The sequence below is a fragment of the Terrapene carolina genome, unplaced genomic scaffold (assembly GCF_002925995.2).
Source record: "Terrapene carolina triunguis isolate 2854851 unplaced genomic scaffold, T_m_triunguis-2.0 Scaffold210, whole genome shotgun sequence".
Lineage (NCBI taxonomy): Eukaryota > Metazoa > Chordata > Testudines > Emydidae > Terrapene > Terrapene triunguis.
In genome coordinates this window covers 23,835,250-23,851,837 of record NW_020664561.1, presented here as the reverse complement: position 1 = coordinate 23,851,837, position 16,588 = coordinate 23,835,250, and the positions used below count along the sequence as shown (strand labels likewise).

General features: G+C 40.6%; 1 protein-coding gene across 1 annotated transcript in view; it reads left to right on the top strand.

Annotated features, from left to right (window-relative positions):
- Positions 1–213: 213 nt before the first annotated feature.
- Positions 214–16,588, top strand: part of LOC113407282 (potassium channel subfamily T member 2-like) — a 299,061-nt gene continuing 282,686 nt past the window's right edge. The window contains exon 1 of the mRNA XM_026655611.2: positions 214–523. Coding sequence (XP_026511396.1) covers positions 429–523 — 95 coding nt within the window. The 5' untranslated portion in view covers positions 214–428. The remainder of the gene's footprint in view (positions 524–16,588) is intronic.

The window sequence follows — 16,588 nt, the reverse complement described above, 5'->3', positions numbered from 1 at the left end:
TATGCTAATGAGAGTTAATCGCATTGGTTGGCCCGCCAGCGGCAGCTCCAAATATCATTTGCATGGCTGCGTATGGCAGGCATCTCTTTGTTGTCAACCCAGAGCCTGCGAGCTGTGTGTGCATCTAACGCAGCCCTGGTCCCTGCCTGTCCGCCGCACCTGCTTCCTAGAGAAAGGCTGCGAACAGCGGCGGCTGCAAGAAAATAACTTTCGACCCCGGTTCTCCTCGTTCTCCGTTCTGCAAGAGAGGCTGGGACTGGTTCAGATGCTGTGGAGCGTCCCCTTCCCAGCACAGGACTCGAGGCTGCTCTCTGCCTTTGTGTGTTTAACGCCGGCACTGGCTTGGGGCAACCCGTTCGGTTTCCTGCTTCCTTGTCGGATTGTTGCTATCTGAGCCGCGGGGGAGAGGCTTTGGCTGCCAGGGTAGGATGGTGGATCTGGAGAGTGAGGTGCCTCCTCTTCCTCCCAGGTACAGGTTTCGGGATTTGCTGCTGGGAGACCAAGGATGGCAGAACGACGACAGGTGAGTCTGGGGTTCAGCTCTGCTCTGCGAACACGGCAGAGGGAGACAAAAGAGGGGTGGGGGTGGGAAGCAGGGGTATGCTAACGACCATCCCTCTTCTTCCATTTTCTACAGGGAAATTCCTAGAAACGTCGGACCTGTTACTATTTACCGAGTTATGTAAATAGCAAATAGCACAGAGAGTCTTAGCCCATGTATAACAAGAAAACATTCACACACACACAGAACCAATGTCTGAGTGCCTGTGTATATATAGAGAGACAGACACTCATCCAAAAAGGAGAGAAACTATCTTGATTCCTTCAGGGGACAGTCAAGCTGCTTTGTATCTTCCAAACAGTGAAGGAGGCTGACTTGACCGGTTGAAGTGCTCACCCTTAGACCAGGAAAATTGGCAATGGGGTCGGTCTCCCGTTTTGCTTCTCTAGCAGTCAGAGCTGCACTGATTTATGAATGCCCAGCGCCCCTGCTAGTAGACACTGATGCTGCTATATTGCAGCTCTCCACTGAAGATGAAAACACAAGTTGCAGAGTAGTAACTTTTAGTGGCCTAAAGAAAGAAACAGCACTGACATTTATTGTGCACTGCAATTGTATTGTGCTTCTGGATTCCTCCTGGTGTACAACAGATAAGAATTATTGCACACTGTGCTGAGTGAGAGAGGCAATTAAACATTGCTGTATATTGGTACACTATGTATTTGACTTCTCTAAGTGTATGAGAGTTACAAGACTAAACTCAATGTGACTATCAAATTTTTCCATAAGGAATTTAAATTAAAAAAAAAAATCTCATCTAAGTCACAGAAACAGTCACATTCTGCATTTGAAACGTCAGACATTAAAACTTTCCCTGTGAGAGGCTATACTGATCATATACATTCATTACAGAGCTACATGGGGCTCAGGCACCCACAGTGAGATCTTCAGTCTAGCACTGACATATGGTAACTTAGGGCAGTGGTTCTCAACCGGGGTCCGGGGTCCCCTGGGGGACCACGAGCAGGTTTCAGGGGGCTTGCCAAGGTTTCTGCCTTGGGCCTGAGGGCCAGCATTAGATTTGCTGGGGCCCAGGGCAGAAAGCTGAAGCCCCATGGCAAGGGACTGAAGCCCAGCACCCTGAGCCCTGCCACTCAGGGCTGAAAGTGAAGCCTGAGCAACTTAGATCTGCGGGGCCCCATGTGGCAGGGGGCCCGGGCCGTTGCCCTGCTTGCTACCCCCTAGCAATGCAGAAAAACAGTTGTTGTGGCAGAAGTGAGCTGTGGAGTTTTTATAGTATGTGTGGGGTGGGGACCCTCCAAGAGAAAAAAGTTGAGAACCTCTGACTTAGGGCATATCTACATTGTGACAGGCCAGTCGTTGTTTGGTTTATACATGCAACTATGGTAACACAACAGACCATTCCTCTATGTTAATACATGGATATCATGTAGTCCATGGATTCTCAACCTGAGGGTCAGGACTTGTAGGAAAGTTGTAATCATCTCCCCCACACCACCTTTATTTTTTGCTAGATAAGAAGGTCCCAAACTATTTTTCCTCTGTGGGAACATGGTGTCATATTATGGAAATAGTTGAGAATCACTAAGGTAGCAACAGTGTTTGCTGGTGATAATTCTACATATTTTGCCATCCAACTTACATGGTTTTGTAGGTGCACTTTTTTTCTTCAGTCAGGATGGTAGACATAGATCTGAGGACCAATACAGTACTCTCATTTGTATTGTTTCAAGGACAACATGCAGGTTTAATTCTAAATCATGAAAAGGTTTTGTGTGTGTGTCAAGTAAATCAAATACTGGAAAGTGCTCCCCCCCAAATTAAAGTAATAAAACATTTTCTTTTTTAAAAAATGCTATTTTTATTATTTAAACTACTGTGTATCATCATCAGCAAGCTCTTCATTATAACATGCTAAATTAATACCTCCAGAGGACATCTATCTGTGGGCAAGTCATTTTTCATTGGACAACATCTTTACTGCAGTAGTAAATCATAGCTGCTAATATACCTGTACATGATCCTATCATGCAGGGACTTGTAGTAGCAATGTCAATTTAAAAAAAAATCACATGAAAACACTGAAATATTCTTTTTCTATTCTGATACCAAGTATTGATAGTCAAGTGTCCAGTCTTACTTGCATGTTAGTCAATGGTGAATCCAAATTGACTTCTAGGTAATGGGATCTGGCCCCCCAAAAGATGTAGTGCATGAGACCTTCATTGGCAACTGAACAAACTGCAAGCGTCTGTTGAGCTGTAGAATTTCCTGTTTGAAGTATGAATAATAAAAAGAGAACAATGTAAATATTGCTACTTTGTATCACTCTAGAATTGCTGTTTATATTTTCTATGATTATTGGTTATTTTTAAACAGACAGCACTTTTACTGTAAACTCATACCCAGGGATTAGTGCAAAGCAAATTGTTACTTTAAATTATTTATCAGTATTGGGTACTAAATTAAAACATGAAAGTGTTAAGATAAAGAATCTTGTTTACTACATTATTAAATCTGACAAAATGTGGATCACACTTCTTTTGCAAAAGTCTAAACCAATTCTGTACTGTTATTACTATGACATTATCACTTATATGAATGATTGATATATGGTTTTGCATAGAGACTCTCATTCTGGGGACATTTTGGGAATATTACAAATACTTTCAGCACTTAATTTCTGGAAATATTTAATGAAGGGAGATTACATAATGTGGTCTCTAGGAATGCTGGTTACTGGTTAGCTGTTATTAGCTATTATTGAGTAGTCACAAAACTGATGCTACACTAATATTGCATACTTATTTCTGAATGTAATCTGTTTTATTAGTGTGCTACATAAACATGAATTTGTTTTTGACAGACCATAGTTCTATTCTTCTTTTGGGTACAATATTCATTTTTGCTTAAATCCCTCTTTCCTGACATTCTTGTGCACCTGGTTCACCTAAATTCAGAAAGCAGGAGTTAATGTAAAGACCTTTAATATTTATATCTGTAAGTCACCAGGCCTAAAATGTAATTTATGTGTGAGTGTCAATCATGATGTATTAATTAGGTTAGTGGTTCTCAAACTATTTACCATTCACACCACCGTCTTTTCAAAGGACATGAGTTCAAGTCCCATCTTATATTCTAAAGTCAATATTCATGTATATCAACTATTAATGGAATACCTGAATTCTAAAATACTTCTCTTGTGTCTGGAAAAAACACATACACCATGAAAATACTTTATATGCTGTTCCTTTTCATAAAGAAGCCAAAAATCTAGGGAGTTGCAACTTAAGTTCTTCCTTTTGGAGAGCTCTGAATGTGATTTGTTGGCACTGGAAAGTGAGAAGACTGTTCATCAGACCAGACCACCTCCCACAGTACCCCAGTAACATGCCAGTCCTCTCCAGGCTCCAGAGCCCATTCAGCATTAAGGAAATACCATTCCTCTGCCACAGAGTCATCCAGAACATCCTTCACTTCCCTATCAGATGCCTTTCTGATCCCAGGCTCAATAGGGCTCACGTATGCCCACCCTCCAAATTCCCCTGAAGGTCAAGCCAGACACAGCTCTAATGAAAATGATAGCCCAGCATGGCCCTGACATTTTTGCTACACTGACCTCATGAATCTGAGAACAAAACCTCAGCCAGTAGTATGGGAGAAATTGAGGCCTTCATGGCAGGACCACCTTCTACAGTATTCCAAAATGGCACAGTGACTAAGACCTTACTCAAGGTTTTTACCTAAAATGGTGTCTGACTTTCATCTTAACTAGATGATCCATATACCTGTCTTCTTCCCCAAGTTTCATGCCGAATGGAGAGAGGCTAAACTCTACCCGTTGGATGTTGTCAGGTCTGTTTCTTACTATATACACAGAACAAAGCCATTTAAGAACTCTCCTAGATTGTTCCTTACATTTCCTGACATAAAGAAAGATCAACCTATGTTCACCCAAAGGATGTCAAAATGGATCTCAAACTGTGTTAAAATATGCTTCATGATGGGCCACTTAGACAGACACACATGGACAGATTAAGACCCATTCCACCAGAGCTCAGGCAGTCTCTGCTGATTCCCTGTGGGGTGTCCCAATCTCATTGATTTGTAGAGCAACTACCTGAAGTTCAGCTGACAGCTTCTCCCAGCACTACTGCTTGCTTGAGGGCTCTAAATCCCATGCCCACTTTGGCAGATCTGTCCGGCAGTCATCATTGCAGTAGACTGAGCATCTACCTCCTTGCTGGAGGTCTCCAGATCCAAAAACCAGTTTGGCAGAGCTGTCCTGCAGTCATAATCCCAATAGACTCTGAGCACCACCTCCAGAATACAAATCTGCTTGTGAGTGAGTCACCAGAAGCGGAATACATGTGGACAATCACTCAAAGAACAGCAGTTTTCCTACAGTAACTGTGGTTCTTTCAGATGTGCGTGAACATGTATTCCACAACCTGCCCTCCTTCCCTACGACTGCCAAGTCCTTAGCAATAGACATTCTGTCTTAGCAAAAGAACTAGAGTGAAGGAACTGGAGACTGCCCCCCTTTTATGCCCTTCTCTCTGGGATGCTGGAGGGCATGTTGAGCACTGGTATGAACCCAACAGACTGCTATTTCTGGAATTTCTTTGGGGATATTTATTTTTGTTGTCTAGTGTTCTCTAGTTTTCTATATTTTAACAGGTATTATTAAATCATAGATATTTGCTTACTTAAAATCCATAAATTCCTACAAGCCACTCAGTTTCTTGCTTTGCAACTAAAGACAGTGTAAACACCACTGTTCTTCGGTTAGTCAGAAGCTCGGTCAGTCTTGCAACTGATAGAAAAAGTATTCAACATATGGTTCAGCTATTTTCATATTTAAAACTTGTTATTTTCCTTTAGTAATGCTGGCACAGGTCACCAGAAATAGGCTTCAAAATTAAATTGAGATAAATGGGGTTCTTCTTAGAAACATATTCCATCTTTATTCTGTGCATGGAACTACTGTTCCATTTATAAAAATTTTCAGAGTGGTAGCCGTGTTAGTCTGTATCAGCAAAAAGAACGAGGAGTACTTGTGGCACCTTAGAGACTAACAAATGTATTTGGGCATAAGCTTTCGTGGGCTTAAACCCACTTCATCGGATCCATGCAGTGGAAAATACAGTAGGAAGATATATATACACAGAGAACATGAAAAAAATGGGTATTGCCATACCAACTATAACGAGACCAATTAAGGTGGGCTATTATCCGCAGGAGAAAAAAAACTTTTGTAGTGGTAATCAGGATGGCCCATTTCGCAGGGTAAAATATGATCATGTATCACTGTTTTATTCTGTCCATCAGCAGACTGAAAAAGACAATAATGAATTGGTTTACAGTGACATGCTCCATACTCACATCTGTGCCTAAATGGCCCAAAAGTCTTAGGTAAATGTAAAATAATAAATCTCAATGTGATTAAATAGACATCTCAGTCTCATCCTCCTTTCTGCCTAACATACTGTTATCCCTTTTGACCTGAACGGTTAGCCAATATTCAGAACCTTGTAGATTGTTTCCATTAGTAGAGAGAAACTGATGGGACTTCCTACAGCTTTCTGTCCACTTCCGTGGAGTTTCTGCTGCTTCTGTCTCTCTCACACACAGCTCCATCAAACAGTACCCAGCTCCTTTGTTTGCATTCAGCCCCAGTGAAACCCTTCTGCTTAGGTAGCTCAGATTCCTGAGTGGACTTGCACATGACCTGCCTTTTGGGTGGTGACTCCTATTGTTTCAGCTATCTTATTCCATAAAGTAGCTTAATTGCTTTTTACATTTATCCTACATGAAGTGTAGTTATCTCACCCACTAGCTTCAAAGTTTCACTGAATGTACCAGTACATTATCCAATAAAATGTTCCTGCTGTCATAAAGTCTGGTAAACATCAGTTCTTAGTACCTTTAATTAGGTTGAAAAAAAACATGCTTAAGAACTGAAAACATCCAATTTATTGAAGACATAAAGATGCTTAACAACCTGGAGAGATCATTTAACTTGAGTAAAAAAAAGTGTTTATTTTTGCTGCCCTTGTTAGCTCATGGATACAGTGATGAGTCTATTAATGAGAAATGTGTATCTGGAGTCTATATACAGGTCAAAGAATGATCAGAGCAGATAATACTAGAATTTCAAAGAAAGGAATTTTATTACCGGTATTTTAAAAAACAAAAACAAAAACAAAAAAACCCACACATTATATAGCAATGGATTCCACTGAATTTCCAGTAAAGTCAAAAGGTAAAAATTCAGTTCCATGAGTGCAATATATGGTAGAATTTGGCTCTAATTCAGCAAAGCACTTACGCATCTGCTTAACTTTAAGCACTTGCTTAAATATGTTTAATTTAAGCATATACTTTAAAAGGTAAGAATTTATTTCAGTGCTTTGTTGAATAGAAGCCTTAATGCAATGTGCACAGGAATCTGTGAAGAGACATACTGGGCCAAAATGTGTTGTACTATGGAAAGAACCTCCAAACTAGTGCACATTAGCATTACAAAAACTCAGCAAGTTTCTCCTGCTCATTCTTGCCAGCAATCCCATATCCCCTGCCTCTCCCCCAAAATCCCGCCACAGTCAAACATGCAGATTATTCCTATATACTGCTCTGAGTTAAATGAAGATCCAGCCCAGGATCAAGAGAACAAATACAAGCTTGGAATTTCCTTCCTGAGCTGTTCTATGAAGTCTTCATCAATGATGGCTAATGATACAGGCCAAATTTAATATCCAAGGTCCTAATTACTTTACAAAGAAGATGCTGCTAATTGAAGAAAAATGAGTAGTTCAGTGGAACAACTTTTTCTTAGTTTTTTTAAGAGCAAAATATATAGATGATTTTTAAACTGTGCATCTTTTACTAGCAGGGTGAAATTTATCCCAGGGCAGGGGGCTCATAAAAGACTATGCATCCCCTTAATCACTTTAGATTTAAGAAATATTTAAAAAATGCATAGGGCCTTTAGTAGGCCTCCATACTGGGATGACTTTCTCCTGCAGTGAACATTTCTGATACTACTGATTAAGACTACGAAGTACACATTATTATGCAAAATTGCTAACCTAGTACACTGTCTGATGTTTGAGCAAGTCACCATACTGTGTAGCAGTCATTTCAGTTTGCACTGACATTTTACCCTATTGACTCGCCAGATTTAATGTCGGACAATATACAAAGCTGATATGATTTTAGAAGCTCTCAAGATTAGTGTGTTATTTCTATAATGCAGACTAAAAATTATTGACTCCAAACAGATTTGAAATACTATTAATTATTAGTATTATTATTAGTATTATTATAATTATTATTATTATAATTATTATTATTAACACAACATTTTGGAATTCTTCCATTTGTTATTCAAGTAACAAATATTTTGTATTTTCTGTAACACTAGAACAGAAACTGGTATTTCCCAATACCATTTTTCCTCTCTATTTTGTAAAAACACATTTAACAACAAGTGTAGGTAGATACCATTAGTGCATTTCACATACTTTTTTCTATGTCACGAAAAACAGTCTGGGTCATTTTTATACAGCGCATATTTTCAGGCCAGAATTGCAGTGTTAAATATCAGCACATGTAAGTACTGGTCTTAGAAAAAGACATTTAAGGGATTAAAGAAAAATCAGGTTTCCCTTCTGATGTGCTTACTACTCAAATAAAAGAAAGAGTTACCGCCTATCTGCAAATGAAAGGGATTCTGATCATTTACAACACCTCCGCACATTAGCTGGACAATTGCACTGCTGGCTGTCATAGTGATTGATGGCTTTTGCTGAGCAATTCTCTTATGTAAATCTCAGAACTCAGATTTCAGAGTGGTAGCTGTGTTAGTCTGTATCAGCAAAAAGAAGGAGGAGTACTTGTGGCACCTTAGAGACTAACACATTTATTTGGGCATAAGCTTTCGTGGGCTAAAACCCACTTCATCGGATGCATGCAGTGGAAAATACAGTAGGAATATATATATACACAGAGAACATGAAAAAATGGGTGTTGCCAAACCGGACAGTCTCTATGCAAAAGAATAAATGGACACAAATCAGACGTCAAGAATTATAACATTCAAAAACCAGTCGGAGAACACTTCAACCTCCTCCTCAGTTACAGACCTAAAAGTCGCAATTCTCCAACAAAAAAACTTCAGAAACAGACTCCAGCGAGAAACTGCAGAATTGGAATTAATTTGCAAATTGGACACCATTAAATTAGGCTTGAATAAAGACTGGGAGTGGATGGGTCATTACACAAAGTAAAAACTATTTCCCCATGCTAATTTTTCCCCTACTGTTACTCACACCTTCTTGTCAACTGTTTGAAATGGGCCATCCTGATTATCACTACAAAAGTTTTTTTTTCTCCTGCTGATAATAGCCTACCTTAATTCATTAGTCTCCTTATAGTTGGCATGGCAACACCTATTTTTTCATGTTCTATGTGTATATATATCTTCCTACTGTATTTTCCACTGCATGCATCCGATGAAGTGGGTTTTAGCCCATGAAAGCTTATGCCCAAATAAATTTGTTAGTCTCTAAGGTGCCACAAGTACTCCTCATTCTTTTTTCTCAGAACTCACTTTCACAGTCATTTGATCTGCCATAGTTTGAATTATTGAGTGAAGCTCTGTTTTGCCATGCACCTTGTGATTGTTACACTGCCAGGGGGAGGAGGGGAAACCCAGATGTTTCTGAATCAAGTGATTTAAAATACCTGGATTTAGATTCAACTTCATGAAAATTTATGGTTTCCTCAAAAGAAAAGGCATATTAAAGAAACACGTACGTCAATTTGTCCTCCTAATTTCAGAAAACAATATATTCACTTCTATCCATTCTATGCTAAAGTATTTAAGGACTTTAAGCAAATACTAGATAGCTTTTGATTTGTCACTGCAGGTATAATTTTCAAAAGCAATTAAGTAACCTAGGACCCTAAATTTAATTTTCAAAATTGACTTTCAATAAGACTTTGGCTCCTAAATTTGTTAATCATTGTTGAAAGTGGGACTACAGTGTTTTTGAAAGTATTACTCTACATCTGTACTTAGGCAGAATTTCCCCTTTGCCATACGGTTACTGTTTTGCAGTGTCCATCCTTGTGCAGCCCTGAAACCTGAGGTATTTGCATTACAGCGTACTATCTCTCTCTCTCATATCTCACTCATTATCATCACTCCTGCCTGGGTGGGGGAGGAAGGAGTCCTTGGGCTTTGAGAAAGAGTAATACTTAGGGGGCTTGGCCATCTGGGCCAATTAATGTCCAAAGATTTCCAGGGAAATCCTCATGCCTGAGTTCCCCCTGGAATTCCATTACTATTGGTTGCTTATTGTAAATTAATAGAAGTTGGCGCTGAATTTATTTACCCCTATTGATTGCTGGGGACTGATACCATAGAGTCCAGACAACATAGCATTCATGTATTTTGCTTGCTAAACCAGTATAAGCTATACTGGCAAGAACACTTCTTCTTTTTTTTTTTTTTTTTGCTGGTATAACTGCAGCTACACTAGGAGGGTTTTGCCAGTATAGCTATACCAGCAAAACTTTTCTAGTGTGGACTAGGCCTCAGTGGCGCTGGTCTAGATTTGTGAATTTTGGGGTATCTCCATTCAGCGATGAGGATGACTTAGTCCATTATATATGAAAGGGTTTGTTGTCTTTCAGAGTGAAAAGATGCCATATAAAACATTTTATATATAAAAATGTACAAAATATGTTTATAAATTTTTATGCATATTACATGACATTTGGAATGCGGAATGCACTATGCTGGTATATGGGGGAATTGTAATTCCCTCTCAAACAGTTTCTCAGATGGCTTCTCTTTCTTCCAATGATTATTAATTTATATCAGTGAACTTTGTTTCTGTAATGCAGGGAACCTCTCTCTATCCATACTTTTGGGATGACTCTTTTGGGCTATTCCACAGTCGTGGAACAACTGATAGTGTTTAATCAATGTGTGATATCCTTGCCCCCTTAAACTCTGTAACAAAGGAGGTCAACAACATCCCTTGGGTATCAGAAGTTACTACATCAGAAGCATCAAAATAAGACTATTATGAGACAGTCCTACCAAACACTTGTCAGACATACATCCAGTTTCTATGTATTGTCCATTAGTAAAGGCTACCTTTTTGTGGATGAATTCTGTGGTATGTAGACTGAATATAAAAGCTTGTGCTGATCCATTAAATGGTTAAAAAGTGATTCCCTAACCCTATATACAAACACATGAACAAGTAAAGTCCTACCCAGAGGCCTAAACACCATGGTCTGATAGCTTGAATATTCTTTAAGAAGAGCACAACCTAGGTAACACAAATTCTGTTATACAGAAGCTTCAATACAGAATGCTTTAAAACAGCTGATAAAGACTTCAGCCTCCCTCATGCAGTCATCCACTGATTATGTTTAGCGCATAACTCCTTGGTGGGAAGTTGCAGTAAAATGGAAACAGTCATTAAGAGACAAAAGTACCATTTATATTTATGGAGATACAAAAACAGCGATTTTGTATTATTATTATTTTCCAGTAAATGTTTCCTGAGGGACAAATCCTGCTTTCTCCTCTGGGGATATTTTAAGGGAACTGCTACAGTTTCACAGTGGAGATGGGGGCAGGTGGTAAGGAGTTCATGCATGAGAGCTTGTACCCCATAACCCCTGTACCATGACTCTTTTTGCACCAGTATAGAGAGGTGGTTTAATACATGGCATGGTGGTAGATCAATAATATTGTGAGCAGGGTGAAACCTTGTTGCGGGTTGAGTTAAAACCTCAGTAAAACTGATGTGTGAATGCACCCTTCACTTAAGATAGTTGTAAGAAACACTTAAGGTGAGTATTTGCTTCCCAGCATGGGTAGACAGACACATGATAGTTCTGCTTGAGCTAACTTGCTAAAAATAGCAGTGTAGACAATGCAGCATGGATGGCAGCACAGGCCAGCCACTCAATGGCTCTTAGAAGTTGGGCGGCATGTACTTAGAGTGGCAAGGTGTCTGGTTTTTGACCGGAAAATCCAGTTGAAAAGGGGGGGGGGGGGCTGAGTGTTCGGTCAGATCTGACTGGATACCTGAAGTCCAGTTACTGCAGGTGAGGGAGGCGGGGAGGTGCCGATCATCACCCACACCAGCCCCTACTCAGCCAGGGCTGCCTCCTACCTGTGTCGGGCAATTACAGCTTCCAGTACTGGCTCTGCAGGAGAGTCCCTCCCAACCCAGGTAGAGGGGAATGGGGAAGAGGACAAAGCAGCAAGCAATGGGGTGACAGGGGGAGAGGCGGGGCGTGCGAGGGGCAAGGGAGGTTCTGGCACTCCTGCTGGAGTGCCCGGTTTTTAAATATTACAAAGTTGGCAACCCTACAATATACTCTGGCAGTTAGCCCATGCTGCTGCCCATGCCACCACGTTCACACTGCTACTTTTAGCACATTAGCTCAAACAGAGTTAGTGTGTGCCTGTCTACCTGAGCTGGGAGGCATGCTCCCACACATCCATATCGTCTACCCAGAAATTAGCACCATGTGCAGAAGGTGTTCCACTGGGTATTGTGACCAAGGGTGCGTCGGTGTGTGAGAGAGACAGAAAGAAGACAAGCTGGGTGCAGAGAATAGCAGAGAGACAGAGGCAAAAAGCAAGAAAGCCAAGCAGCAGCGTATAAGCCTAGTGTATGACCCTAGTGAGTTTTTGCGTCTGGTGTTGTATAAAGAGGCTTGAGGCTATTTTCAAAGAAATTATCCTTTTGTTTTGGTTCCTCCTGCAGTTGGAGAAGCAGGAGTTTGTATATTCCTTGTAATCAAACAAGATTGCATCAAATGAAAATTCCAGACTCCATAGTCAATTTCTACCCCCAGCCGGAACATCCTCAGGGCCCTAAACTCTGATAAGACACTCGGGTCAAAAAGAGGCAACAATAATAATGCAGATCTACTGGCCAACTCCATAGCATAAGGGAATGGTGCAGCTGACAATAAAGGCAACATCAGTTTTAGGGCAGCATTAGTGAGCTTGGAGCAGCTGTGCTAGGTGCTCTCTAGGAGGATTCTCCACCCTGTGCCAAACCTGTTTGTTTGCTCTCTGTGCAGGGGAGAGAATTTGGTCCTTTGCTATTTAGGTTATGAAACAGGTGATTACATTTCTATTTTCTTTCAAGTAACTCTGACATTAGAAACACTGAAGTTCCTTCTAAAATACAGTGCAGAGACGCTGTCTTTCTGAGTTGCTGGGGGGGTGCTCGACCCCTGTTCTGCCCCAGACCCCTCCCCCATTCCACCCCCACCCGCCCCGCCTCTTCCTGCTCCCGTTCTGCCCCTACTCCACCTCTTCCTGCCCCATTCCTACCCCTTTGCTGCTTGCTGCTGAACAGCTGATCACTGGCAGGAGGGAGGCACTGGGGGGAGGGGGAGGAGCTGATTGGGGAGGCTGCCAGTGGATGCTGAGCATCCACTTTTTTTTTTTCCTGTGGGTGCTCCAGCCCCAGAGTCAGCACCTATGGTACAGTGTTGGTTTAAATATTTACCGTGTAAACACCTTTTAAAAATTATGTCACTCTCATGCTCCAGTCAACAATCTAAAATGTTATGTGGTTCCCTCCCCATTTATCCCAGCTATCCTCTGCGATTAGAGTGAAATTGCAGCAAAGAATACATATACAACCTCACCAAACCAAGTCTTATGGAAATACAAATGGGAAAAAGCATCAAGCTGAGTTGCAAATGGAAAAAAAGACCAATTTTTTTAACTCTGTCCATATTGTTTTTTTATTCTCCGTTCCCTGGTAACATACACCACACTGCCTGATCCTGCAAGGTGCTCAGCACCTTAACTCCCACTGAATTCAACAGGAGCTCATGAAGTTCAGTGACTCCCAGAAGTGTTCAGCAACTTGCACTATCAAGCTCATATATACCTATAGCAGAGACCTAGAATACGACCTTCTAGAAGCTATTGTATATATCTGCTATATAACTCTTAAGGGAAAAACACACAAACCATCAAAAGACACATTTTTCAAATTGGAAATACAATGTTTAAATATAGGCATCCTTTTTGCAGATGTTTTCCAGATTTGTATTGCTATTTTGTGCTCTTTGTAGTCAGTTGACCAAGACAATTGAAAATAGAACAAAATATTCCATGCTGTGCAGAAATGCAGAAATTGATAAATCAGCAAGTTTTTACATAAAGAACAGCAAGAGCTTTATATAGATATTCCAGCCTTACAAGGTCTTGAGTCTGAAGCTAATCACCCAAGGTTAGCTCATTGGTAAGATCTCTGATTTACACTGAAGAATTTACAAAATGTAATTAAAACATTGATCCTAAAATCCATTTTGAACATGACAATTATTTGTTTTGTGTGACGGTTACTGAAACTGACAAAAGTTTGCAGGTAAAAGTTATGAAATAATTAGCAAAAAGCCATCTGAAATGATCCAAACCTCAATCAAAAAGTGTTAAATTCATTTCAAAGGGTAAATTAGTTTCAGTAAATTATTTATGGAACGCTTTGTATTAGAGTGTGGCAGTTCATTGCTCGAAGTGCAGAGAGCAGACAGAGTAATCTGAATCTGTGTTGGATTTATAATTACATTTGAATCAGTGAATTGTGTCAGTTACTGGTTACTAGAAATCAGGTGATTTGTTCATCTTCCTAACCAACACAATTGGTTCTTAAGCCCTCTTAAGAATAGGGTCTTCATTGTCGCTAGAGCAGGGTATTTATCTTGTTGGAGGAGGAGCAAGGAAGAGGTGGCAGAAGTGCACTGTGGGGCAGGGGGGATGCTGCCAGGGGCTTGATACCTCATAGACCTTGGGCCAGGGTGAAATGAGGGTCAGAGGTTCTTAAGACCTCAGGTTCCCCCAAAAAGGCAGTGCCACTCTGCAGCAGCAGGGGAGAGAGAGACAAAGCTGGGGCCAGAGGTGAATAGTATGCTCCTTTGCATCCCCAGACATCTGAGGTACTAGACCTAGTAAATTCCTCCCCCACCCACCCACCCAGCCACATGAGCTGAAATCTGAATTCAGACTTCCTCCCCATCATGGAAACCATGTACCACTAAACAGGGTGGGCAGCAATTAGGTCGATCCTCTTCTGTAAGTGACAGAAAGGAATCTGTTCTGCTGATCCTCCTCCCCTCCAGCAAAAAAAAAAAAAAAAAAAAGTGCAGTGTTCAGTTACTTTGTGTAGAGATAAATATCTCTAAGGGTATGTCTAGACTGCCAGGAGAGACCTGTGGCACGGTAGCGGCTGGCCTGGGTTAGCTGACTGTGGCTTGCGATGCGCAGACTGTGGGGCTAAAAATAGCAGTGTAGACATTCTGAGACCATGCGAGGGAGAAGGGTCTTAGAGCCAGGGCTCCAGCCTGAGCTCAAATGTCTACATGGCTATTTTTAGCTGTGTAGCCTCAGCCCCACAAGCGGCAGTCAGCTAACCCAGGCCAGCCTCTACCATGACGCGGGTCTGAGACTTGGTGCCTTACGTTTTTTTTATTGCAGTATAGACATAACCTAAGGGTCTGATTTGGTACTAAAGACATGACTAGGCTGACTCAAATAGAAGCAAGAACAGGCCTTGAGTGAGACTAATAAGCATTAGTAACATTCAGTATCTAATGTTAGGTATTAATATTAAAAGTCTGGAAGTGCTAACAGCATCTGCCATCTAGCACTATGTTTTCTACTAGCACATATAGGAGAGAGGAGGAAAGACTGGCAAAGGGATTGGTATGTGAGAAGAGCATCTCTTGACTGTCGCATACATGTAAGAATGTCACTGGAAAATATTGATTCAGATGACCAGAAAATGGCAGGAGTTATAAGGGAAGCTGAGTCACCTAAACTAAGGGAAGGAAAGAAAATAGGGGTAACATGACCATTTCTTTAAAAAAATGTAACACCTACTTTTCCACCACCAGTGGTGAACATTGTCCCACTTCAACAAATACAGTTTCCATCATAGCTGCAGCTAAAGCTACCACAGTCACTGGTGTTTTTAATTGCATCAGGAACTTAAAAAACAAAACAAAACAAAAAACCTTACAGAGGAGGAAGACATTATTAAAAGAAACCTCAAATCAAATGTGCACTTTATCTATGCAGATATGGTTTGAATAGCTCAGTAAACTGCCTGTGGGGACATTCAGCTAAAATCAAAAAACTAAACAGACTTTTAAAAAAAAGTAATTTCTTGATGACTCCTCAGAGTTTGCAGGCCACTTCCAAGTTTGCTGTGAATGCCTCAGAATGCATTCTTTTGGGAGCCCCAGATAGTGGGAAAATTCAGTGGGTACACTGAGCAAGCCCCCAGGGCACGTGGTAAGTAATTGTTCAAAGACATGGCACAATTTTCAGAGTTTCTTTTTAGTATTTTAAACTAATAAAATTTACTTTGAAAACTAAGATATTGGGGACCTGATTCTATTCCCCTTACTCATGCTGAGCAGTATTTTGTTCCCTAAGTAATCAAAGGGGATACACACAGTAAAATGCTACTCACAGACTAAGAGTGGGCCAAATCTGTCTCTTAATATTTTATTTTTAAAAGGTATATACTTTAGACTTTCTTAAAATAATACAGGAAACTTTTAAAACTATGCCTTAGGAGGCTTAGGTGAAAAGGAATGGCTTAACCTCAGGCTCTAAGAGCTAGCTCAGTACAATATCATACAGAATCCCATTTTCTCTGGTACTGACAGAAAATTCAACCACCAGATGAAGTCCTGGGAGAGCAAAAAAATAATGGTTTCCTTATTTTGAGTTCAGTACTCCCCACAGGCTCACTAATGGGGCATTTTTAAAATTTTATTGAAAAATAATGTAAAATAACAGCCATACATAACATGCATAACAAGCTGCGTTTGATGGGAAGAAAGTAATTCCACTCCACAGCCAGATATAATATAGTAATTGCCTATTTTATGCAACCAGTCTTACCTTACAATTGCCATGCATTCTGTTCTCCATCAGCACTGTCATGCTGAGGAAAAGGATCCTACTCCATGTGATACCAGAGAAACAAGACT